The sequence below is a fragment of the Epinephelus moara genome, chromosome 21 (assembly GCF_006386435.1).
Source record: "Epinephelus moara isolate mb chromosome 21, YSFRI_EMoa_1.0, whole genome shotgun sequence".
NCBI lineage: Eukaryota > Metazoa > Chordata > Actinopteri > Perciformes > Serranidae > Epinephelus > Epinephelus moara.
In genome coordinates this window covers 26,734,041-26,759,870 of record NC_065526.1, presented here as the reverse complement: position 1 = coordinate 26,759,870, position 25,830 = coordinate 26,734,041, and the positions used below count along the sequence as shown (strand labels likewise).

The following is a 25,830-nucleotide window of genomic DNA, read 5'->3' as shown; positions in this document are numbered from 1 at the left end:
GTAAATCTATGTTTACAGTAATTTTTGAACTTGTTGAGTGCTGGTTGATACTGCCATCTACTGGTCAAACGAAAAAAACAACAACAATTATACAGTGTAAGCAGCCTACAGCTGAAATCAAAATATACAAATGCAAAATACAGCACAGGCAATGAAAGAAGAAAGTTTACTGAAAAATTCCATAAGACAGCTGATGAAGTAATCTGTGGAAAAAATACAATAAATGCTCTAATGTAAGCTCATATCATGTATCATGAATCACTTAGAATAATGACAAATAGCAACAGCTCTGTGAAATAACATCACATTTCCAAATTTAACTCAATATGAATGCTAAATATTGGAATTAAATCAATGTACTCAAGTTAAATTTAGCCGATTAAGTGCTTTAAGTAATTTTTAATGGAGGAGTGGCAATTAATTTATTAATTTAATTGATTAAAGGTGTAGGACTTAGTGGCATCTAGCAGTGAGGTTGAGGAACTGAAACTTATAGGGGAACCATGGTAGCCAACGTGAAACGTGAAGCACAAAACAGTTTTCTTTCTCACCCTGCCATTCACTCCTTGCATGCATGCTCACTCACTATCTCTAGGTGTCAATGTCTGGGTCTGTCAGTTGAGTCATCAGCTGATTCACAATCAACCAATACCACAGCAACACACCTTCTCTGTCAGCCTGTCATCTTACTGCTCCTCATTTTAAATATGGTTCTTTGTCTGTCTTAGTTCTTTTTTGCTGCCGTTGTGGGCACCCTTCATCTCTCCATCACCACCTAGTCTTTATAGATTCATCAGCCTCATCCTCCTCAGGAGTCATCAGCCTCAGAGTCAGCAGCCACCGCCACCACCACCAGTGTCTGGACTCCACAGGGGGATTTATCCTGCTGTCGCTCAGATGTCCCTCAATCACAAAACATCTCCCTGTGGTGTCCAAGAGCCAAAGACTTCTGTTAAATCTTAATCAGCACAAATCATCTATCAATCTGTACACTCATATTCTGTATTAGATATTATATTTACTTCATTCTTCTGTCTCCCCTGAATGAAATGGCCCTATCAAGAGCCAGTGTTTGGTTTGTCTGTTCTGAGGTACTGTAGAACAACATGGTGGACTCAGTGGTGTAGTGGTAATTGATGAGGTGGGTGTACTACTAGGTAGATAGATAGGTTATCAATGAGGAAGTGGGCATACTCTCCTATGTATTACAATGGCTTTTTTGCTGATAGGTGGGTATACTGTAACTGGATAGAAAAAGAACTGGGTATACCCCGTATACCTGAGTATACCCTCCACTACACCACTGATGCAGGTGGGTGGACTCCATGGAAGAGGACCCGCTCTGTATGTAGATATAAATGGCTTATATGGGAAACACAACTATTCTTATTATCAGGTGATTATAAACTAATGAAAACATAGGTAGTTATTAATATCAAATTCCATTTCTGCCATATTTTCCTCCAAAATCCTACACACTGGACCTTTAAATCACAAGTTATGTTTGTTTTGGAGAGGAAGAGACCTCTGCAGATAATTCAGATCCCTTTCACTTTTGATACTTCAAGCATATTCTGTTAATACTTTTGCACTTTAACTTAAGTATAAATTTGATCACGACTTTTACTTCTTTGAGTTTTGTGAGAGTTAGTTGAGCCACCAGGGGGCGCTCTGCGGTCACAGCGCTGCAGCAGCTCAGTTCAACTTTGTACTGAGCTCAGTGAAGATAAAAACCTGTCAGCTTCATTCGCAGATAAACGCACTTTAACTGAGCACCGTGACATTGTGTATGAACAAACATGACACACACACACACACACACACACACACACACACACACACACACACACACACACACACACGCCGACTAGAGGCTGTATTTCCACATTCCGCTCGGAGGGGGACACACCCTCAGATCCGGAGGAGGAGAGGTTCAGCCGAGACAGCTGATGGGATGCAGAGAGGAGAAAGACGCTGCTGCCTTTACATTGCTTCTCTCGCGAGCTTCTGACAGAAAACAACAGGGCTGCAGCAACATGCCAATCACAGGTAAGACTACACATGTTCTCAAACAGGTGTGCATGCATGTCTTGAAGTGTATACGTTTGTGCAAATTTGTAAAAGATTTAATCATCCACACAGGGTGCTGTTGCACTTAAGGTGAGTTATAACTTGAAATTATGATAGCCTATAATGTTGTGTTTTGTTTAAAGCTGCAAACAGATATTGAGCAATACTGAGGTCATGGGTCAAAGTCCTCCCTAATGCAACCCCACCCCCTTCCAGAAAATGTGTCCAGACACCAAAAAAATACATAAAATTATCCTATTGATTGTGGTTTTCTACACTGTGTTGATCCAGTCAGCCGTTAGATTATTAAGTTTATTTCCCTGCATGCTGTTTAAAAAACCTCTCTGGCAAAGTACTGAATCTGCGGCCTATTATTCTTATTTTCTTTAAAATGAACAACATTAAATATTAAAAGAAAAGAGAGAGTCTGGCTTTTAAACAGCACAGCTTTTAATTGTTGGACACTAAAATCCCCAGAATATATCCCTCTGTGTCCTCAGTGGTCGTACAGCTGCAGCCCGTGTTTAAAGTACGAATATTTAACGACTGATACAAACTGGCTCAGAGTATGCAACAAGAAGGGAGTCCACACAAACTACTTAAAACAAGCCGAATTTATTGAACTAAAATTAACTTAAATAATCAATGGAGTGTGTAGATCAGCAAAGTCAGTCATGAAAGCCATGCATGGGTGAGTGTCAGGCGTGTTGTGGAGGTGTTGAAGGTGCAAACCAAAACCCAATGATGCTCAGTGGATGTCAGCTGAAAGGAAGGGAGAGACCAAGTGAACAGATTAGGCAGCTTTTATAGCTTGGAGGCCCAGGTGAGCCTAATCATGGTAACGACCCTCCCATGTCAGCCAGCTGCCTGATGAGACTGGCTGAAACATTCTCAAAGACATTGGGAGGGGCGTCACACGATGAAAAGCTGTATGAAAGGAGAATGGAGACCGTTATTTCAGAGGAAGCTCTGCTGCCAGGGAGGATGCAGCAGCTCACATTGTTAGCGAGTGAGATCACCCATGTTCTCCAGATTTAAACCTCGCTCCTCTCGCAGTGGGCACTCTTCACACCCTGAGAGGAGACGATCCAAGCTTCTGTTTGGATGAAGAGGCTTTACGCCCACAGTTCTGAGGCACTGTGAGTGTCTCTTGTGTTGTGTGTAACTTCAAATCCAAAGATCAACTCATCTGTCAATATTTAGAGTGCTGGCTTGCCACACATATGCAGAAACACACACATCCCCCTGAGCTGTCAGATTCCTAGACATGTCCAGAGGTGAGTTGACTCTAACCTTTAGACTGTTTCTGTTATCAGGCCAAGATGGGAGTTATCTCAACTGGTGAATGCATGGAATTAGCAACACATACAAAAGTCTTACTTAAAACTTGGACCAAAGCATCCAAATGTAAGCAAATTTTTACCTACGTGCACCAACACAAACTTTTCCTTTTCCTCCTCAGAGTAATAGAGCTCTGAATATATCATCTGTTGATAGCTATCAGTCAGGACAAAAGCTTTTCACAGAGCACTGCAGCATGCAAATAATGACAGAGTTAGAGGATATGAAATGTTTTATACCAACAGTTCACATGGATGAATTTGAGGTACAAGTTTGAGATTAAAAGCAAACACAAGCTTATCTGTAAACGCAAGCTTTACCACCTTATCTAAAAATTCTTTATTGTCTTTATCAAACATTCAACTGTATTAATCTCCTTCAAAGCATTAAAGCTGTGTTTATTAAAATAACTTTTTGCTAGAATTGCCACTACATCCAGACAGGCAGATAATCTGTTACAGGATTATGTTCCTCTGCTTCCTGGTAGTGCTTTTAGTAACTTGGAATGGATGAAAACAACCAAGAGTCAAGGAGTTTTTAAAGCAGCTGTCAATCATGGCACACACTGCTTGGTCAAACTGTCAAACTAGGCAGCACTGATCAAATATGACAAAAAATTTTGTAACTGCATTGCCTATTTCTCGCCAGAAGCATATTTTAGTGTGCTGTTTTGCTGTAAAATGAGAAAGTTTGCCAAAGGTGAAGCTAATTTTAACACATTTATATACTGCTGTGTAGTAGTATCTACAATACATCATGATTCATTTTTAAATTATATATTGTATAAATCATCTTAATCTATAAAGTAGTTAGGGCCGTCAAATATACATTGTGGAGCAAAAAGGACAATGTTTCCCTCTAGTAGTATGTAGTAGCCTAAAATAGAAATACTCTAAGTAAAGTACAAGCACCTTAAAATTGTACTTAAGTACTTGAGTAAATGCACTTAGTTACTTTCCCCTGAGTATGGGCTCTATAACTCCATGTGAGATTATTATTTATTATATTCTAACAAAGCAGTCTAAATAGATATGGATAACATAAGCAACTTTCTTCTTACTTATAATATCTCATCGTTCCACTCTGTCAAACAGTCTGCACTCTTCACATGTTGGATGTATTAGATCATCGTTATACAAGCAACAAAGAGTCAGTTTCTTTCCTTTGACGCACACTTCCTGCGTTTGTTAGAGAGACTTTTGCCTTTCAGCTGAAGTCGAGGCTGAAAGTCTACATGTAGGCCTATTCTTCTTATTTCCATGTTTGTTTATTATGTTTTGGGACTGTTGAAGAAGAGCTTTTTTTCCGTTTACCAGGGAAGGAGGGTCTAATATGAGGGTCTATGTTGATTGTATATGGGAAATGTATTGGATATAAGTCCAGTGCTTTTGGAGTATGACACAATGGATGTGTCGAAAGAACTGCATACTGGACTCCAAGATGGCATCCATTCATAACCAAAAGTTTTCTGCTCAGTCCAGCTCCATACATCGACAAAGTAATAACAGAATGACACCTTACACTTAGAAATAGCTTTTCTCGTCCGCCACTTTGGTCCAGATTGAAATATCTAAGGAACTGGATGAATTGTGATGCGATTTATTTCAGACCTTCATATTTCCCTCAGGATGAATTGCAATAACTTCTGATTTTTCATCCAGATTTCAAATTTCAGTTTGTCCAACACTTGCTCCCATCATCCTCAGCTGCACTTAGTGGGCCTTACTAAATGTTAGCATCCTAATGTGCTAAGATGGTTTAAGACGGTGATGATAAACATGATGCCTACTAAAATCCAGCATGTTAGCATCACTGTGAGCATGTTAGCACGCTGACATTAGCATTTACTGTGCCAAAATACAACCTCACATAGCTGCATGGCTGCAGACTCTCAGTGTTGTTATAACATTTCATATTTAGCCCGGAAGATACAAAACAAGAATAGACGGCCCGGGATGAAGCTGTCAAATAAACACACATTGTACATTTTATTACAACGAGATCCGTTTTGAAACAATAAGGACAGGAGCATGAAAAATGTCAAAAGGAGCATTAAACTGTGCCCTGAGCGCAGCTGTCTCATTTAATTTCCTTCAGTATTTTCAACATTGTCTTTTTGTTGTTGAAGAGTATGTCATTTTTTCCCATGGATTGTAGTTTCCAGTGTCTAAAATAGTGCAGTGATCTTCAGGAGATAAATATCATGTTAATATAATCCTTCAGCGGCATCTCCAAAATAGAGAGGCAAACAGAACATCAATACTTAAATATTTTGGACACTATATGCATCCCATTTTCTCCCCACAAGGCTTAATATGTAAATGCAGAGAAGTAACCACAATTTATGTTGATTTATAGCAACAAATAAAGTTTAAATGCTTGATTTTGTATAATTAATTGTTTGGTTTAACTATTGAATGTTTGTTTTTATCAAAATTAAAAGTCCAAAACCCCAAAATATTCAGTTTCCTGTAATAAAGGACTAAGGAAACCAGGAAATATTCACATTTGAGAAGCTGAAACCAGTGGACTTTTGGAATTTCTGCCTCAAAAGTTACCAAAACGATTAATCATAGTTGTTTGATTGTTACTTGTGATGAGATCTGCAGGAAATTAAAATTGCTGAATTTGATTTCAGGCAGACGATTCCACCTGTTGTTGTAGCTCATTTTCATTAGCAGGTGAAATGAGGTTTCTTTGTGGTTCATAGGTCTAGATGATCACAGCTGACAACAGGGGTCCTGCCTAAACCCTCCACTGCTCATGAATTGGCCCTGTTGTTGAGGAGTTAGCACATTCCTGCCTCCTAACTGTAGAGCAGCTTTCAGCTCTATTGTGGTGTGTGAGGAAGTCTGATGTCACGACCAAACACACTCCCTCTCTTGCTGCCCGCTTCACATGTAAAGTCTTTCAGAAAACACAGGCCCTGTTTATGTCGACCACATCTGCTTTTATGTTAAGGCAGAGTCACTGAGTACACAGGAGTTATAGGAAGTGACCAGCAATTATTTTTTTATGTCTCCAGTAGCAGGGTTTCCCAAATGTTATGTCATGTTACAGTCTCTCAGTAAGACACATGGTAGGAGAGAAACCTGAGGTTAAAATAGTCCCACAGGGGTAATTTCTACTACATGAAATTACAGTGAAAGCAGTTTCACATTATTTTGGGGACCTTCTCAAACCTCGACAAGGTCATTTATGCTGTTTTCTACCGTGTTTTGTTGTCTTGCGTGTTTGTTCCTTTTCATTTTAACATTAACCTGCCCAGGCACTGTACTTTGTTCGACTTGCCCAACCCAGTTTAAATATATATCATACAGTATTATATATTATGATACACGACATGTACGAGTGGAGAGATGAAAAACATATTTTTCTGTTTCCCAGCTGTTTATAGCTTAAGATATAGGCCTGTTGCTGTTGCTTGGCAAGCAAAATATAAAAAAGTATTTTAAACTGGAAACAAATAAAAACAAAGGTTTCTCCATTGGGTTTTATGCTTTGTTTTGAAGGTCCAGTGTGCAGGATTTAGTGGCATCCTGTGGCAGAAATTGTCTATATATATTCGTAAATATGTTTTCATTAGTTTATTCTCACCTGAAAATGTTTTTGTTACCTTAATATGAACTGTTTATATCTAGATATGGAGCAAGTCCTCTTCCACGGTGTCACGGTTTTCACCTCAACCACCATAGCTCTCCTACATGCTTGAAACACGGGAGAATTTTCACGTCTGAAACCTCACCACTAGATGCCACTAAATCCTACACACTGGACCTTTAAGTATATTATACGTTTATATGTTTTTTTGTTTTTTCACAAATGTTACTGTGTTTTATACTGCACTTGGTGGTTTCCAGTTATTACGTATATCTTCGTTTTGGTGAGCTAAAAACAAAAACATTGTATGCTATGTATTCTAATAACCGTTTTAAAAGACCTGTTAATACATGTGAAAAGTTAGCAGGTTGTTTACAATTTTGTTTGGTGTGTTTTTGTGGATAAGGCTCACAGACTCTAGTTTTAACGCAACAAAGTACACGTTTATTTGTTAGGCACGATCTAAGGGTACGTTTACACATGAGCGAAATTAAAATTTTTCACCTTCGTTACGCTTCCATTTACTTCCATTCAATGGGAGTGAAAACATTTGCTTCCAGTGGCAAAGCAAGGTCACATCCTCACATCGCGTGGAGTTCGACTTTGGCAAACTTTGACCGTCAAAGTCGCAGCCTCAACCAAAAGCAAAGAAGTATGTGTGGAGGGGACATTGACTGTTGTCGTGTTTAAGCCAATATTGTATGATATTAGCCATGAAAAATATAAATTGCACTACATAAGAGATGCTGCCTGGCTGTCAGTGAGTTGGGAGACAGGCATGGAGTGTAAGACAATTGACAATGTACCATTAACTTTATAGTTCTCATTAAACTAAAAAATAAATGAAGAAAAACAGCCCAGCAACAGGCATAAATACAAACACACACATCTGTGACAAAGGAAAAAAAGCGAAACAAAGATCATTTAGGCTGCTCCATAGGTGGGAATTTGGGAAAAATTTTGCAGTAAAACCCTGGTTAGCTTTTTGCATCAGATTTCAGGGAGCTTAAAGACTAAGCAAACAAGATAACCTGCTTGTTGACCTACTTTAGGCTTCAGCTTTACCTTCAGGTAATGTTTGTACAACTTCCATCTGCCAATTAACAGCACCGCCTTCACGTGAAAAGTCATTGCAGCATCTGTTTCCTCTCCAACAGCCAAACACTGGACTCCTGATCCCTAGTGACCCGTGTCACCATGCCAACTCCCACGATCCTCACAGCAACCGGGAGTCCTCAGAGAAGCTGCTAGGTTTACAGCTGTGAGCCTTCATAACGTGGATCCTCTCCAGTGCTGAGAGAGAGAGACCAGGAGGCAGGTAGGGCTGAGAGAGAGGCAGGGGACACTGCAGTAACAATATGGTATGATAAAGTTACAGTCTGTACTTCACCATATTTTGTGTTTCAGAGATGGTTTGCCAGTGGTGTGTCCTGCTGATTTTCATCTTGCTGGCGAAGATGGGACTTGCGGGTGGATGTGTGTGTCCAGCAGCCACCATTTTGTCCCAGTTTCCCTCTGAGGTTCCTACTGACGTCTGTTGCTTGAACTACTCCGGCTCTGCTTTCAGCCATGTGTCCTGGTCTTTGTTTACCAATGAGACAAACATAAAGACTCTGGATCTCTCCTTCTGTAATATCACTTCTGTTAATGTGAGTGAAAAAGTAGTCTCTACATTGCAAAAGGTTTACTTAGGTCATAACAGACTAACAGTGTTGCCAAGGGGGTTTCTTGCCAGCCAGCCGAGCCTGAAGGAGGTGGATCTGAGCAGAAACCAGATTCAGGAGCTTCCTGAGGGTTTTCTCCAAGACTCAGATAACCTCCAGAAGCTTTATCTGCAGGGAAACCAGTTACGCTTCCTGCCGGGCTCTTTGCTACAGAAGCCCAGTCTGCAAACACTGGAGCTGGATGGGAACCCCTGGGACTGCTCCTGTTTGTTACTGGAAGGCCTGGAGGAAGGCAGGAAGGTTAACAGGACTACTAACCTACAGACTCTGGTGGGGAACTTGACCTGTGTCTCTCCCAGGTACCTGGCTAGCAGGATTGTGTTCTCGGTGAGGCTTAGCGACGCATGCCGCCCAGCTGGCCTCACCGCACTCTTCATCGTGCTCCCTCTTCTCATCCTCTCCGCCTTGGTGCTTTGCTGGTGCTGTGGGAGAAAGAGGAAGAGAAAAGAAGCACCAGTAAGCACCTCTAAAAAGAGAGCCTCCAGCTCCAGCTGTAACGGCCAGAAGCATCGCAGCAAGCAGAAACCTGCAGCCAATGAGCCGAGTAAAGCTGGAAGCTCTGGCAATGAGGGGATCCTGAAGAACCAGCTGCTGCTACGCCCGTCATCCACCCTGCTGGGCAGCACCAGGGACATTTATGAAGAGGTGGAGGTTAAGGTGGGCTCAGTGGAGTCTCTTCCCCGAGTTTCCTTGCGTTGTTCCAGCTTCACAGAAGGGAAGCAGGGTCCCGAAGGGCCCGACAGAGCCAGCAAGACAGACCTGGACACAGTCAGTGTGACTGAAGTGATGAAAGACTCAGCTGACAGAGAGAAGGCTTACCTGACTCAGTCAACTGAATACTACAGCCTGGTGCCGGGTATCGAACTGGAGGACTCAGACCATGGCGAATATGAGAATGTGGACCTCTCGTGACACCATTTTAAAGGAATAGTTCAACATTTTGGGAAATATGCTTATGTTTTCATGATGATAATTAGATGAGAAGATCTGAACCTACTGAGTCTACTCATGTTTGTTTGTTAAAAGCTGTTAAAGGTATACTATGCAGGATCCCTCTCAGTCATCACCTTTGACCCCATAGCAGTGTGTGGTGGTGTCTGTATCTGCCCTCTGCCTCTACTTTCTTATTTTCTTCTATATTGGTTTGTTCAGGACATGTCTGGGTGTCAACCTTTGGTGTGTAGCCTCCAGCAAATAGCAGCACAAAGTCTGGACTCGATAAAAATGTAGTGACCTGCTGTCTCCATCTCTCTTGTCTGTTTTGTGGATGCGAGCTGCAGGTCTGTGTGTCTGTTTGATTGAGGACCAGATTGAGCCATACACACAGAGAGCAGAGAAGCCAAGCGGACAGGCTGACGCATGCGCTTCGGTTGAATTCAAACAAAACCACTTCATGGTTGTGCAGAGGTGTGGGCGTGTTTTTTTGTGCTTTAGAACATGACTGAAAATAATGTTTTATTTTCCTGATCACTGCTTTGTTCTTTTTAACACCGCTCCTGCTCCTCATTCGCTCTCAAGCTTGAGTGACCACTGCTGCTCTCTCAATTAGAGGAGGGGCCAAGTTTGAATGTTGTGTTTTCAAACAGTCAGCTACAAAACCTGCATAGTATACCTTTAAAATTTTCCTGTGAAAGTTTAATGAGCTGCACCCACTGAAACTAACAAACTGATGTGACCTGTAGAAGTTTATAACTTTTTCTACAATCAAACTAGCTGTTTCTCCCTGCTTCTTGTCTTTATGCTAAGCTAGGCTAATCACTTCCTGGTTCCAGCTCTGTACTTAACTCAAAAACAAGGTGCACCTATAGGAATCATATTTCGCAAAGTGTCAGGTTATTGCTTTAAGAGAGACACTGTGTGTGTATGTGTGTGTTACAGAAAAAGCGGGTTATCTATGGACACACAGAGAGAGTGTGGTCCGACCACTGTAGTATCACAATGTAAGAGGAAGTGATTTAATCCGGGCCTTTTCCTGTGGGACCTGAGGAACGCAGTGACGGTTTGAAAGGGAGGCCCACTTTTTTCACTCTGGAAAAAACTACTCAACATTAAAGACACAAAGACATTTTTTTCTATTTGATGTTTCTATTTCACTCCATGCAAATGTACACTACTGTCTTAAGGTCTTTAACAAAGAACAGGACATGTTTTTGTCAATACTTACTTATTCTAAGTCAAGCAAGCTTTTGTATGTACTTTTCTTTACCTCACCCATGTATAATTGTCATATGCATTCCAGTTTGACTTGGATACAGGATGTTCCGGATCCTTCACCTTAAGCTGCACACCCAGAAATGTAGGTGCAGAGCAATGACTAATCCCATTGCAATGCTGCCAGTTAATTCATTGTGAAATGTGGAATGTAAAGCTCAGATGAGAAGTCTAAATTTATGGATGTCATCAAGCAAGGGCGAAGGGCTTGCATGCTCATGCTTTACGTCACATTTTAAAATGTGCATGTATGTTGGAAAATATTAGGGCGGTCAGATCTAAATGCAGGTGCATGCTGGTTCGAGATAAAAATCTGTGTAGTGCATACATCATGACACTGGAGAGGAGACCTACACAAAAGCCAAACACTGAACATCAGGGTCATCATGGAGGTGCAGGACACAGACATGCTATTCTTATCTAAGATGTGGAAAACAGACGGACGTCTCACCCTCACACAAATGCTAATTGGTTCTTGTTCAGTGAGACAGACGCAGAGAGAGACAGTGGGTGCAGCTATGAGGGTGTGGAGCTTCCTGGAATTTAAAAGAACAGAGATGTATTTTCCGAAGGGTTTTTACATATTTTCCATCACAGCTTTATTTATCAACATTGTAAGGTTCACTGCCAGAAGCCTTAAGGTCAAAAGACGAGCAGATAAATGAGTAAACGTTGCATTTTGTAATTTTGTACACAGAAAAATAGCATAAATTTAATTGTTAACAGGGCTGTATGGACTGGTTGCTGAGGTCAAGTCTTTCTTCTTTTATTTTTAGCAACCTGTGCTTTATTTATTTTCTCTATCTGTAATTATTGTTCATATGCCTCTCAGACTGCACATAAGCAGTTAAAGGATAAAGTCAGTTTTCATCCAGCTCTGTGTCATCGCAGTCTGTGCAGATGAGCAGTGTTTGGCTTCCCCCTGTGCCGCCAACACCCGGAGCACCCCACTCATTTGCCTACAGAGTTGTGCCAGGTGACCAAAACGTGTCACTGATGGTGCAGTTTTTACATGCTAACGACTGAAACGATTGAACGATTGTGCTTTTGGCTTTGGAATGGCTAAAAGAAAAAGAACTTCTTCCAAACTTCCAGGCTTTTTAGATAATGAGTATCATTCATGCTACAGTGTCATATTTGAAAGGCCTGCTGTACTTATGGTTGCTAAGCTACTGGGCTGTTGGCGGGATGGGTTTCACCAACAGTCAACTGAGTCTTTTAGACTCAATATATTTTGATTTGACTTCTTTTCAGGCAGCGAATAATGCATAAATAACCAGTCATCATTTAGATGGAGAGAGGATTTCAGTCCTGTCAGTATGGAAAAGGCTTTGAAAAAGCAATTAGACCTTCATGTTGTGAAATTTACAGAAAATATCTTTGAAATACATAAATAAAATATAAAGAATCCAAATTAATTGACTTCTTAGAGGTCTATGGTCAAAACTCTCTGAGAGTGATGAGGCCCATGACCTCAGTATTCCTAAAATTGTGGCTACAGTTGTGATTGTGAGATTAGTTTGAAGTAAAATTATCCTCAATGGAGTGTTTGATTGTAAAACTGCTGTGCTAACAGCTGCTAAATAACATAAACTAGCAGTAATTAATAATCCTCTGTTAAAACAAGATGGGTATACTGGTATGATTTGTAATAAAGGCACTGATTTTTATCATGTTTATACAGGCAGATGCACTATCTTGATTGTTTTTTGTATGCAAAACATTCTGATAATGAAAGACAAATAAAATGCTTTTTAAGATTTCTGTGTCAGGATTGTGTATGATGATGATGATGATGATGATGATGATGATGATGACAAACATTAGAAACAAAAGAGGAAAGTAAAACAGTGTCATTAGTCTGCTGCATTTTTTGAGAGCATGCTCCAGATTTTTTCATCCGAGCTTCATTTTCCGCGGCCCTGTAGCTCTTTCTGCCCCGACAATGACCCAGGCCGGCCCCAGATACCTGAAATCCCACTTTTCTTTTGAGCTCTAATTTCACTCACCGTGGGAAGTTGTAATTACCGCATTGGGTTACCCATACGATCAGTCTGTCCTGTTCTCAGAGGTCTGAGCCCACGACCAGTAGATCCAGCAGCCGAGGCCAGGAAATGACTGGGCAGAGAACAGTTGCTGGAGTATTTATGGATGCTGATCTGGGAGTTTATTTTATCTAGATCAAGATCCCAGAGCAACCACTGACTCGAGATTTACACAGGATGAAGACCCCAAAAATAAAGTGGAAAGTCCTGGTCAGATAGTTTTGAAAATATATTGAGCAATATTTATAGTGGCGGAAGAAGCACTCAGATCTTAAGTAACAGTATTACACTGTAAAAAATACTCTGTAACAAGTCAAAGTCCTGCATTCAAATCTTACTAAAGTGAAAGAGCATAAGTATTACCATTAAAATATATTTAAAGTACCAAAAGTAAAAGTACTTATTATGCAGAATGACGCATTTCAGAATGATTTATATTACAGTACTTGAGTAAATGTACTAAGTTTATATTCTACTGCATATTTTAACACAAAAATCAGAATTAATATAACAGGAAATTAAAATAATGTGCTTTACAGACTCATGTGATGGATAAATCTCAGAAAGTGTGCAGTGCAAACAGCTGATCTGTACTGTCATAGATCAGGAGCATTATAAGTGAGCCCACTGACATGGTTTTGAATATGTCAGGTGTTCTTTTAATGTTTTCTGTCAATAAAAGAGCGTTTAGGTTGTCTTTGTTTATGAGATAAATACAGGCAGTGAGGCCTCAGGGCTGAGGCTGAGAGCTCTACTGTACATCACAACAGCGCCATCTTGTGACAGGAATGGAAACTACCATTAATCAGCCAAACAAAACACACTGAGAGTACTACTATTGCTATGAATGCTTGAATGTATTGGTAATAAATGTAATAAGTCAAAGATATAGACACTGTGAGGCTCATGAGTGCAGCTGAGTGAGTGACACAGATTCAGACAAATAATAGGGAAGTCCAAAGTGATCACTCGTCCATGCTGTGATGGAGGATGAATGGTCTCATAAATACCCTGTCAGGGGAGAGCAAACAGGGTGAGAGGATAAAACAGACTCAGATTTACAATGGACTGCTGTAACGATGTGAAAAACAAACAAGTGAGCAGAGAACAGGGGCCAATGACAAAAGGGCGAGAGATGTGTGGGGTGGACTCGTCTGACACTGTAAAGATGTTTGCTGTTAATCACCGATGGCCAGAACTGTAAATAACACTGTAGGGCCTCTGCTGTGCAAATCAATCTGTATGTGTGTGTGTGTGTGTGTGTGTTTTATTTGATTTTCTATGGCGGGCATTCAATTCACTTAGATAACAGGTCCAAGGTCCAGGTCCAAGTACTGAGTTGAATTGTGTAGCATCTGGAAAAGACATGCTAACAGAAACAATGTGAATGCTCACAAACTACTGTGTTTTTCAACTTCTAATTATAAATACAACTTTATTTAAACACAGAAGGGGTAAAAACTCTTTCCTTGGTTCCCTTTTTTATTGTTAGTTATTATTGTTTGCATTAAAATGCCAGACATGTAGCCTAAGGGAAGGCCTAATTTTAATGTTGGACAATAATGTGTTTGCCTCTGATATTCTTCCTCACGCAGGATGAAAACACATTTTCTTCCTTGTTGTTGGAAGTTATTTTAAAATATTAATAAAGATATTGCTGAAAAAAACAAACTCTTTCACATGCTCAGCACCACATAGAACATTAAACATATAAAACAGACTAACAATGTTTATTATAAATCATAAAGAGAATAATCAATTCATAGATTCATAGAGCACATAAGCTTAAAACAGTAAAAATACGATTCATAAAATAACAGAAATATATGATTTAAAATAACTATTACAATTATTTAAATTCTTTAAAATGACTGCATAAAACCATGACACTGTTGATCACAACCTTCAAAGGAAATGAGTTTAAAGGCTTTTAAAGAAATGAGTTCCTGGCTCCTATTTCTTCAAGGAGATCTACATAAAATAAAATGTTGGTCTCTTTTTCTTAATGCCTATATAAAGGAAGTATATTTCTATTATTATTATTTTTTCAGCCTATGAGAGCATAAAAATCAAGTCCCAGTTGCTCGGGACTGAAACAAGCAACTGAAGGTAACAATCAATTATTTAATTGACAGAAAATAAATATGCAGCTATTTATAGCCTCTTTAAATTCCTCTTTTACATTGCTTATGTAAATGTTTTTATCATAACATTATTCAGTTCGTGTATTAATGTGTGTATGTAGGTTGGTTGTATGTATGAAATATGTACTGTACAGAATGTTGTATGGTCTGTATGAACTTCTTAATCGATATACTGTATAAATAAATGTATTTAATATTATTATTGTTGTTATTTCAATTATTATTTATAAGATATCTGTCATTTTTAACATTACTGAGGTTCAGTTTGTGATGAGCAATTTGTCTTCATTTTCTGACATTTTGTTGAACAAATTTACTGATTAATTTATGAAAATAATCTGCCAATGAATCAGAGTTAAATTAATAATTAAACATGGACAGAGACACATCAGCTCTGTGAGAAAACACAAACTCTATAATCAGCTTTTATCAACTCCAAAGACTTGTCACTGAACAATAATCAATACTTTTAAACACTGGGGAATTTGCTGTGAGCTTTACAGTTTCTAAATTGGTAACACCTAAGCCAGTGTAATGATCAAATGTAAAAGTCTACACCATCACAACTTATTTTAATAAGAGGTTGTCTCCACGCATTCAGTAACTGTAGGTGTGTATCTGCTGGGTTTCAGGTTCCCAGGTAATAAATTTAAGATGATAATTTATGACAGCACAACAGAAAGGTTTAAATTGACACCCAGAGGAAGAACCTTTCTTCCCAGGACAGCAGGACTCGACACCTGATCAGATGATACACCTGCCTTCATAGGTGAGACACATTTTTAGATATGTTTTTATGGGAAATGGATGTAAATAAAATTCATATTACGATGTGTTTCACACATTTATATTTTACAGGATTTTTTTGTCGTTGTTGTTACAACACAGAATAAACCCAGACATGACAGTTTCTTACACCGTTGAAGTGGCCGATGCTCGATTTGGTGGCTTCTCAAAGCTGCTGTTCAGGTGGAAGGGAAGTATCTACAGGCTACTTTACAAAGACTTCCTGGTGTTCTGTGCAGTTTATCTGTTTTTCAGTGTGTTTTACAGGTAAAGTGATCGCTTTCATCATTTAGTGATTACTATAGTATGAATGTATGGAAGCCCATTTCAGCCAGAGTGATGAAAAAAAAGTCCTGGATGTCATTATGACAAACTTTGTTAAAATAATAACTTAATATCTCAAAATTCTGAGAAAGCTTTCCATTATTTTTGAGACACTAAGTCATTATTTTGAGATGCTGACAAATCTTAATATTTTGAGATAAGTAAGGCCCCAATCAGATGCACATTTTAGCAGCCTGCTTTTACAATGCTGAGCACCTCGCTTTTTTCCCATTTGCGTTTTTGTAAAAGCATCCTGAACACAACATGTTGAAAAAACAACTCAGAGCACAAAGGCCCCTGATGTCATTGCCTTTATTTTGATGTTGCACAATCAGATTAATTGAAAGTCAGGCCTTCTGTGGTGGTGGTGATGACAACAAGTGGTAGCACACATGGTTTGTGTTAAGCTAGCGTTAGCTCACTTTAACAGTCGCCCGAGGCAAGCTGCAAGACATCTCCTACAAAACTGTGACCCTAACTACTTTCTAACATTTTACAAATTCAGTGTAGAAAGTTTGTTTTTTTTCAGACAATGAGTTTTTAAGGAGATGTAGTTTACCTTGACATGTTTCGACTGTCACTTCAGTCTGCTTCAGAAGCGTGCAGAAGAAGACTGAAGTGACAGTCGAAACATGTCAAGGTAAACTACATCTCCTTAAAAACTCATTGTCTGAAAAAAACAAACTTTCTACACTGAATCTAATTTGAGTAGACAAAATGAACCTATTTACACTAACATTTTACAAAGTGTAACTAGGCAACGTCCATGGGGCAGACGAGAGGGGTCGTCTGCTGCGACGGACACTCATGAGATATGCCAACTTATCATCAGTTCTTATCCTCCGCTCCATCAGCACAAGAGTTCGTAAGCGTTTCCCAACTTTGGAGCACGTAGTGGAGGCTGGTAAGAACAACAGTGGACAGGAATTAAATGCATTTGCTGCAGTATTAAAGTAAAACACTATCTCAATATACTTTTTACTGTCACCTCAGATACCTGAAAATAAAGTGTTGCTATTTTTACTGCACTTTAGTTCTCTAAAACCTGAAGTTATTATTAGTTAATTTGTATAAAATGGTTTTGCTGGTTAATAAAATATGAGACATAACAGAAGTTTAAGTTACTGAGCAAAAAAGAAGAAGCAGTTGCTATTAAGATCAGGGCAAATTTAGCACAAAACACTGAGGGGATGCCGAAAATTGATTGTTTTATTTTTTTAAAACCAAGTTAAATTGCCTAATAATACCAAGTATACTAAAATTATGAGAGGATAAACATATTTTACTTTTCATTCTATCTGATCTGTAGTTTTCCCCATGTTTTTATCTACTTCATTTTTATTCATCACTCAATGACTTTTCTGATCTTTCTTATCTTATCTTATCTTATCTTATCTCATTTTCATACATTATGGCACCTAACATATTCAAAAAATAACTTCCCAGAGATCTCGATTTTACACCCCATCCATCTTAAAATAAGTCTTTTAAGCATCTTTTATTATACTCCATTAAAATATGTACTGTTTCTTAATAAAAAAAGGTTTGAATCCTTTCCCCCACTAGGTAAATAGTTGGCAGAGTGCCTGACTTCAGTTATGATATTGCTTTATAGAGATGTTTTGATTGTTTGTGGACTATAAACTCTGTTGACATTCGCTTATCTGAATGTTTTATAAAACACCTTGGATCACAAATATCTTTTACATCTGTTACCAACTGTCTTATCTCTGTGCAGGCTTCATGACCACACATGAGCTGAAGAAGTTTGAGTCTCTACACTCTGATTTCAACAAGTACTGGATGCCTTTGACTTGGTTCACAAACCTTGCTTCCAGAGCCAGAGAGGAGGGTCGAGTGAGGGACGACATCGCTTTGAGACTGCTGATGGATGTGAGTGGGTTTTACACTTAGGCCTGCTATATAAACAATGCAGGAATGAAAAATGAGAAAATTCACTTGTAATCTTAAATGTGTTATCTGCAGCCTCAGTGTGTCGGCGCATTCTTTATAAATGTATAATATGTATTTATACCTGCAGGAGCTGAATAACTACAGAGCCAAGTGTAGCCTCCTGTTCCACTATGACTGGATAAGCATCCCCCTGGTCTACACTCAGGTAGTATCAGGAGCAAGCAGGGGTTACAAGACAAAACTATCATCAACAAATTGTATTTTACTTCATTTGATGGCTATTTATCATCTTTATCTTGAGTCTTAATTCGAAATACAGTCAAACTTTACCACTTTCATATAAAATGAATACAAAATTCATTATAAAGCTGACCACTGTTTTTTTTTTTCCAACCCATGTAGGTGGTTACCTTAGCAGTTTACTCTTATTTTGCCTTTTGTGTGATTGGTCGACAATTTCTGAACCCTGAGAAAGGATACAAGGATCACAAGCTGGACATGTACATCCCTGTTTTCACCCTGCTGCAGTTCTTCTTCTATGCTGGCTGGCTCAAGGTGAGATGACACATTCATGTTTCACTTGTAGAAAACAGATACTGTTTAGATTTGCGATTTCATGACATGTCTCCACTCTGTAGGTGGGGGAGCTGATCATCAATCCATTCGGTGAGGACGATGATGACTTTGAAACCAACCAGCTGATTGACAGAAACATTCAGGTTGTTCCCCTCAAGGATTCTCCCCAATATAGCCAGTCTCAACACCTAAAATAAGTGCTGACTGTTTACTGTCTCTTCTCTGTTTCTGTAGGTGTCAATGCTGGCTGTAGATGATATGTATCAGAACCTGGCTCCAATTGAGAAGGACAAGCACTGGGCGCAGAGACATTTCTCCATCCCTTACACTCTGTCAACAGCAGCAGAGACTCTCAGACCGGCCTTCAAAGGCTCCACTTTTGACATGAGGTCAACTCATTTTACCTTTTATGTTTCAGTGCATTTTATTGCTGCTTCACAGTCGAGTAAAATCACAAACAAAATGTCATTTATATATGTATATTATTATACATATTTGCAGGATGAGTGCAGAGGATCTTGAGATTCACCAGCCTGCAGACACTCCTGGAAAGAAACAGTATTTACCTCTTAGAGGCTCTCTGGGTGACGGTCTCGACAGTCTTCTGCAGAGAGGCAAAGGTATCCTGAGAGGTGTGAGCCTGCCATCTCTGATGGATGTCTCACCTATGGTCTCACCACACCCAAATGAGGAAGATGATTCTGATACTTCCCCTGAGGGCGACACCAACACCAGCAACCACAAAGAACATGAAAATGCACTCATCAAAGTTGCAGTGGAGTACAACCAGTGAAAATGAATCTGATACTTAAACACATTGTGTGTTTTTGAAACAAGAAAGTTTTTAATGGAGTGATTTGGTGATTTGTCTCAACTCGATCAATTTGTCAAATAAACATAATAAGTCTTATTAATATTGTATGTTTGAAAATTAATGTAATTATCCAATGCTTTAACTTTTCTTTTATGATAATAGAGGCTAAACATGGGATCTTGATCATTGATTCATAGTGAGAGCACAAACATTTCTTTTTGAGTGCTTTAAAATATTCTTTTACCTGTCTTGTTCAGTAATTCACATGTATCCTACATGTTATCCTTAATGATTTATTCTCTTAAATTTTTCTCCCCTGTATCAGCCAAGCACGTCATAAACACAGAAGTCCTCTCAGACATAACAGCAGATACACTGGTGTAACATAACCTTATATTATATGTATTATACAGTACAGTCTGTATACAAGGGTGAAAGAAATAATAATATATAATAATAATAATAATAAATCTTTGTTTTAGTAGGCTAACAGTGGTAATGTCACAAAATACTCTATTAAAGAAAAATCCTGAAAAAGCACAAATGTTTTTTCTACAAAATAAATAAACTAAATATCAAAAATAAAAGTTCTCTTTATGCAGCTTTTAGTGCATACCTTATTATATTTTATAGTCCTAGATTATCATTAGTGATGCATTAATCAAGCAGTACTTTGTTGTTGTAGCTGGTGGTTGATTTTATATTCTATTGGTTGCTTTAATCTGCAATTATGCATCATATTTTATAAGATTATCAGAGTTGTATGAATACATTTTTATTTGCAAGTAACTGTGGCTGTCATATTTGTAGTGGAGTGTATTGTAAGGTATTGTAACAATTAATTATTTGAAATTTAGTAAAGTATTAGTATACAGAAAAACGGCATGAAATGAAAATACTCAAATAAAGTACAAGTTCTTTAAAGCTATGCTTAAAAACCTGAGTATATAAAGTACAGGGTAGGATGTTTTAATTTAACTCCACGTGGCCTGTACAGAAAAGAGCATAAGACAAAATTTGTAGTGTATTCTTTACACTCAGATTACAGCAATTTTCAAATGGGCGAAATCCAGCCTTAACGCACAGGTTAACTGTGTACAAAACTGTCAAATATTACAATGCGGTTAAAAACATGTGGAATGAATGAGGCATTAGCTACTTCCGTGTTGAGACTTTTATTTTGAAGTACAAACGACGGAAGTTGGAGAGGGTCAAAAGTCTCTAATGCGCTTCCGCGTTGTCAGAAAGCGATAGACGAGTTGCACATTTAAACACTACACGGCAGTAACGGTACGTTAATGCTGTTTGTAGACATTGTTCTGCCTTTTAGCTCACGAAACATTTTATATCTTTAACTTCTGATTTAAATGGACGTGGTTTTGTCTATTACAGCTATCGGAAACATCCCAGGAGACACTAATTTACCTAGCTAGCTTGCTCATGTTAGCTTACTCACTGTGGTTTAGAAGGAACCGATACTTTTCTTACTGTGTCAGCGGACTTTGGTCACTGATTCGCGGATTTTTCTTAACCTTTTAGACTCTGTACACACCCTGTGATTGAGGGCTGGGGTCAAATTAAATCACAGGAGTTGGCTGGTATCTATTGAATGCGCTGTTTCTCAAGAATATTCGGTTTTGTTTGGTTTGTTGTGACAGGAGCATCCCCGCGCGGCCAGGCAGGAAAACAAAAGTGAGGACAGTGGTGTAATGTCAGCTGACGCCCCCCTGCTGCTGAGCTGCTGACTGTCACCTCCATCACCGTTACAATCAACATGTCCCTGGGCGACAACCCTCACCTGCTGCTCGGCAGGATCCGCTTCCTGAACAGGTGCATTGAGTGTTTCAAGAGGGGCGAGTCAGTACCGGAGTGTCTGTGTTATGTGCCCAAAGAGGTGTGCTACAAGATCTGCAAGGATTCATCGTCCACCTCCTCCTCCTCCACCGGGGCATCCACAGGAGGCTCCACCGTCGGGAAAACGCTCGTCTCCGTCTATGAGAGTCCACACCAGACTCCACACGCTAAGAAATCATGCAAATACAACTTAGAACCAAAGAAAGGGACTTGTATCCGGACAACAGGGGAGGAATACTGCAACAGCCAGGGCCTGTGGGTCAAAATCAACAAGGTGGGTTTCTGTCTCTCTCCGGGTTACAGTCACTGTAGTGTGAACAGTGATGCCAGATCCATTATACCACTGTAACTAATCTAATTCTGCTGGAAGAGCTGTCATAACTCCACTCTACTAACAGCACTACATTTCATTGACTCTCTGTACCAATGGGTGTCTGTAATATGTACTAAAAATTCATAATTTTCAACTTTGTAATCACATCATTCCAGACAGCAGACAGTTATGGAATCGGCGTGTTTGTACTTTGTTTTTTTAAAGAGAATTTTAGCTACAAACATGCTTTGGTACGACTTTTTTTAAATTGTGGAAAATGTTTGGACATTTTCTATCATTTAAGTTATACAGTTCATCTCATAGCAAGGAGGTCCGGCTGAACTGACAAGCTTTTGTCTTTCTGTGTGGAGTTTGCAAGTTGTCCTCGTGTCTGCCCAGGTTTCCGTCCACGTTTCCAGGCTTCATCCCAAAACCCAAATATATGCTAGTTAGGTTACAGTCCACATAAAAGCAGATTTCAGTGTCACAGTGTAGCAAAATATACAATTTATTTACGTAGGGTACACAGTACAGACAATGTGGTGTGATATTGATAATTAAGTAGTCAGACTTACCTTATATTGATGTTTGGAAAACTTGAAAATATCAACTGAAAATGAAAATTCCAGTATGACACCCAAGTATTTTGTTAAAGGGACAACACATGTCTTAACCCTACTTGTCCCTCTTATGCTAGGATGCTTTTATGAGCTGTTACTCCAGTTTTGATGATTTTAAATGTGGTGGGAAAACACATGTTGACATACCATTCCACGTCTGTGTCCAGGAGCAGCTGGAGGAGCACCGTCCAGGCCAGGAGTTGGAGGAAGGCTGGATCCTGGTGTGTAAACACACAGAGGGAGGCGACAGGCTGGTGCCTGTGGAGTCGCCGGAGACCATCAGCAGACAACAGCAGCTCTTCGGCTATGACCACAAGCCTTGCAACAGGTGGGAGCAGGTAGTGAGTGTGGAGAATGCGCTTTACATCGGCTCCAAACCCAAAATTGCTGAGAGTGATGACGCTGCCGTCCAGAAGCTAAGGTGAGCATGTTTGTGCCGAATCACATAGAGTCGATACTTTTTGGGTTGTTTTCAGACTTGTCAGATTAAGCCGTTGTTCCCTTACATCTTTAAGGTTTGTTCCTCCCACCTGGACATATGAATGTGATGAGGACCTGGTGCACTACTTCTATGACCACATAGGGAAAGAGGATGAGAATCTTGGGAGTGTGAAGCAGTGCGTGACTAGCATCGATGTTTCTTCATGTTCGGTGAGTCACACACACTTAGCTTTTTGTATTACCTTGTTTTTCTTCTGAAAACCAGGGTAATTTTCTAGTCAGGACAAAGGTATCAGAATGAAGCTGAGTTTTGAAGGCAAGAGAGCATTCAGTCTTTTTATCATATGCCTTTTCACCTTGATGTTTTCACAGATTCGATAGTAATTGTACAGAACAATTGACTCTGTAAAAGTCAGACAATTAATGATTTTATACATGACAGGAGGATCCGAGCGGAGGGGCGAGCTGTCTGACAGATGGTGATACTGAAACATACTGGGAAAGCGATGGCATGCAGGGACAACACTGGATTCGCCTGCACATGAAGAGAGGCACCGTGGTCAAGTAAGGAAGCTTCTGAACAAAGTGACTAGGGACAAGAAACGAATGGCACCTTTAACATCTTACTATTATCATTATTTATTGTAATTTAGACCCTGAACTTACTGTTTTTAATATTTTTGACAGTAATGTCTCGATGTCAGCTACATGTTTTAGCTTATATTTGGGATATTATATGTGTTATGTTGTTCTATGAGTAGGAACTGACGCCATGGGCAAGCACTAACCTGCTCATTCACACAGTCATTTATTAACCCACACAGGGATGCTGAACTGAAGTGACAATAAACCAGATTACAATCAAATGAGTCATATGAGAGGCAACAATGTTTGATTCTGCTGGATGATTCTGGTCCTGACAATTTAATCTGAAATGCAGTTTGTTGACTTGTATTTGTCATTTTACAAAAGGAAGCAATGTTTTTATTTTGATTGACTCTGATCAATCCTGTTTTTCCTCTAATGACGCATGTTAGATAAAACTTTTGTTTTGATACTTATTAAAATACGCCAGTCTATGTGATACCAGACCCAAAATTTGCTGTATTAATAATTCATGGTCTTTCATCCATGACATATTTCATGCTTGTATCTCAGATGGACTGTTATCCTGCAGGTAAATTGTGTCTTGATTGTATATAACGTGCTTCTTTTTGCTCTTTAGTAAGCTGATACTGACGGTAGACTCTACAGATGACAACTACATGCCCAAGCGAGTCACAGTGTTTGGAGGAGAGGGAGACAACCTGAAGAAGCTGAGTGATGTCACCATAGACGAGTGAGCATTTTTAAAAGGATTTTGTCAGCATTTTTCACAAAAAACTCCTCAGATTTCACAGATATGCTTTTGATTGCAGCACTTGAGCTGTAAAAAGAAAACTCATACCACTAGTATTGTATAAAAGCCATTGTCTGACAATGTTTTGTGTTAGCATTTCATATTTTAAGCAGCTTTTAAAGGCAGGATGACCCACACATTGCCTCTGATCGTGGAAATTATATAATTAACTATCTTTGATATTTTCTAGTGCATTAAATGAGAACGTAGAGGAAAAAAATGAGCATCTCAATTTGTTATTATGAAGCATATGTGCCTGCCACACTGAGCCGTTTAATCTGTAGCAAGCTGACAAATAACAGGGATATCTGTATTTCATTGACTACAGCTGCTTTACAGTAAACCACCTCTGCTCTTTTTTGTCTGTAGCAACCTGATTGGAGAAGTGTGTGTGCTGGAGGATATGACTTCTCACCTGCCTGTGATTGAAGTTCGGATTGAGGAATGTAGAGGTAAAGCTTTGTTAGCATGCTACTGTGTTTATTTAAACAGATATTTCCTGTGATTTTTAAACACTTCCATACATTTTATGGAGTTATTTGGCTGCAAAACAATGTTTTTTCGCTCCTCTATAGATGAGGGGATAGATGTCCGGATTCGAGGCTTGAAGATCAAGTCGTCGTGTGAAAGAGACCTGGGTCTGAATGCTGATGTTTTCCAGTCCTCTAACCTGGTGCGCTACCCCCGTCTGCAGGGCAACACGCCCGATGTCCTGTACCGCAGAGCACTGGTCATCCAGAGGTAAAGTTGATAACATAACCACAGTTCGTACAGTCATAGGAAATATCATCGAGTTTAATATTTATCACCAAATTGTGTCAGAATCTGAAAAAAATGTGTCCAGTATTTGTCCAAAAGGTTTCAGTAATGTCATGAAAATTTGTTTCTAATCAACTGGTTACTCCAAAGTTTTTTAAATATCAGAAATACAAGTCAAGTGAAACGTTTTGATTGTCTTCATTTTTCTCAGCACTAAGCATTTCTCAGTATCTGTATTGGTTGTTTCCTCTGTCTTGCTCTCTGCAGGTTCATCTGCCTCCTGGACAGTGTGCTCCCACACTTGGTACCAGCCTGGGACTACAGTCTGGGTACCTTCAACCAGATCAAAGTAAGTCATTTTGAAGCTTTTAAATATACAAGACCAACACTAAATAAGAGTAAAGCAACTAGAAGGGCAGTCAGGCAGTGCAGAGCTCCACCAAAAACAAATACCCTATCTCACAATGTTCACAAAAGTGGAAAATAATTAGTGTATCTGCCTCATGAGTCGGTTACACTCCAAAATGTAATGAGTTCTTCCTTTGCCCATGCTACTGCTTCTAATTAGTGTCATAAAAATCAGGCCCATAGCTTTTTCATAATCCTGCTTAGAAGCAAATAAACTGAACCAAAAACACAACCTTCTTGGTGGAAGTGATGAAGAGCAATAAGCCTCAAACAGCAGTTCTTACTAGGGCTGAACGATATATCATTATCGTATCTATACTGAGATATGAACATGCAAGATATTAATATCCCAAAAGGCAACGATATTGACGATATAATTTCCCCATGAGTTTCCCCAGCTTGACTTGCATGTACAGCTCAGCCAATCACAAACATCCTTTTTACGCTTGCCCTAAATGTACAGCTACGGCCAGCCAATCACAAACAT

At 39.3% G+C, this 25,830-nt stretch overlaps 3 protein-coding genes across 4 annotated transcripts in view; all 3 read left to right on the top strand.

Moving 5' to 3' along the window:
• The first annotated feature begins 1,818 nt into the window (after nucleotides 1–1,818).
• Nucleotides 1,819–10,803, top strand: si:ch211-106k21.5 (leucine-rich repeat-containing protein 26). Of its 2 annotated transcripts, XM_050033655.1 has the most exons (4): nucleotides 1,819–2,049; nucleotides 3,387–3,477; nucleotides 8,169–8,329; nucleotides 8,419–10,803. In XM_050033655.1, the coding sequence occupies exon 4, from the start codon at nucleotides 8,421–8,423 to the stop codon at nucleotides 9,645–9,647; it is 1,227 nt and encodes a 408-aa protein (XP_049889612.1). In that variant the 5' UTR covers nucleotides 1,819–2,049; nucleotides 3,387–3,477; nucleotides 8,169–8,329; nucleotides 8,419–8,420; the 3' UTR covers nucleotides 9,648–10,803. The 2 variants fall into 2 exon arrangements, with proteins under 2 accessions (XP_049889612.1, XP_049889611.1); XM_050033654.1 differs by lacking the exon at nucleotides 3,387–3,477.
• Nucleotides 10,804–17,024: 6,221 nt separating this feature from the next.
• On the top strand, nucleotides 17,025–19,573 carry best4 (bestrophin 4). The gene is made up of 7 exons (XM_050033202.1): nucleotides 17,025–17,149; nucleotides 17,984–18,138; nucleotides 18,287–18,364; nucleotides 18,562–18,714; nucleotides 18,798–18,878; nucleotides 18,970–19,124; nucleotides 19,237–19,573. The coding sequence occupies exons 1-7, from the start codon at nucleotides 17,053–17,055 to the stop codon at nucleotides 19,526–19,528; spliced, it is 1,011 nt and encodes a 336-aa protein (XP_049889159.1). The 5' UTR covers nucleotides 17,025–17,052; the 3' UTR covers nucleotides 19,529–19,573.
• A 1,172-nt stretch (nucleotides 19,574–20,745) lies between these two features.
• Nucleotides 20,746–25,830, top strand: part of hectd3 (HECT domain containing 3) — a 10,210-nt gene continuing 5,125 nt past the window's right edge. The window contains exons 1-9 of the mRNA XM_050033546.1: nucleotides 20,746–20,839; nucleotides 21,208–21,677; nucleotides 22,504–22,757; nucleotides 22,852–22,987; nucleotides 23,220–23,341; nucleotides 24,003–24,116; nucleotides 24,546–24,628; nucleotides 24,752–24,917; nucleotides 25,203–25,284. Coding sequence (XP_049889503.1) covers nucleotides 21,324–21,677; nucleotides 22,504–22,757; nucleotides 22,852–22,987; nucleotides 23,220–23,341; nucleotides 24,003–24,116; nucleotides 24,546–24,628; nucleotides 24,752–24,917; nucleotides 25,203–25,284 — 1,311 coding nt within the window. The 5' untranslated portion in view covers nucleotides 20,746–20,839; nucleotides 21,208–21,323. The remainder of the gene's footprint in view (nucleotides 20,840–21,207; nucleotides 21,678–22,503; nucleotides 22,758–22,851; nucleotides 22,988–23,219; nucleotides 23,342–24,002; nucleotides 24,117–24,545; nucleotides 24,629–24,751; nucleotides 24,918–25,202; nucleotides 25,285–25,830) is intronic.

Coding starts and splice junctions, on each gene's coding strand:
- si:ch211-106k21.5 (XM_050033654.1), top strand. CDS start 8,421: ATGGTTTGCCAGTGGTGTGTCCTGCTGATTTTCATCTTGCTGGCGAAG.
- best4 (XM_050033202.1), top strand. CDS start 17,053: ATGAGATATGCCAACTTATCATCAGTTCTTATCCTCCGCTCCATCAGC. Junction 18,139..18,286: donor CTTTGAGACTGCTGATGGAT/GTGAGTGGGTTT, acceptor TTATACCTGCAG/GAGCTGAATAACTACAGAGC. Junction 19,125..19,236: donor GGCTCCACTTTTGACATGAG/GTCAACTCATTT, acceptor ACATATTTGCAG/GATGAGTGCAGAGGATCTTG.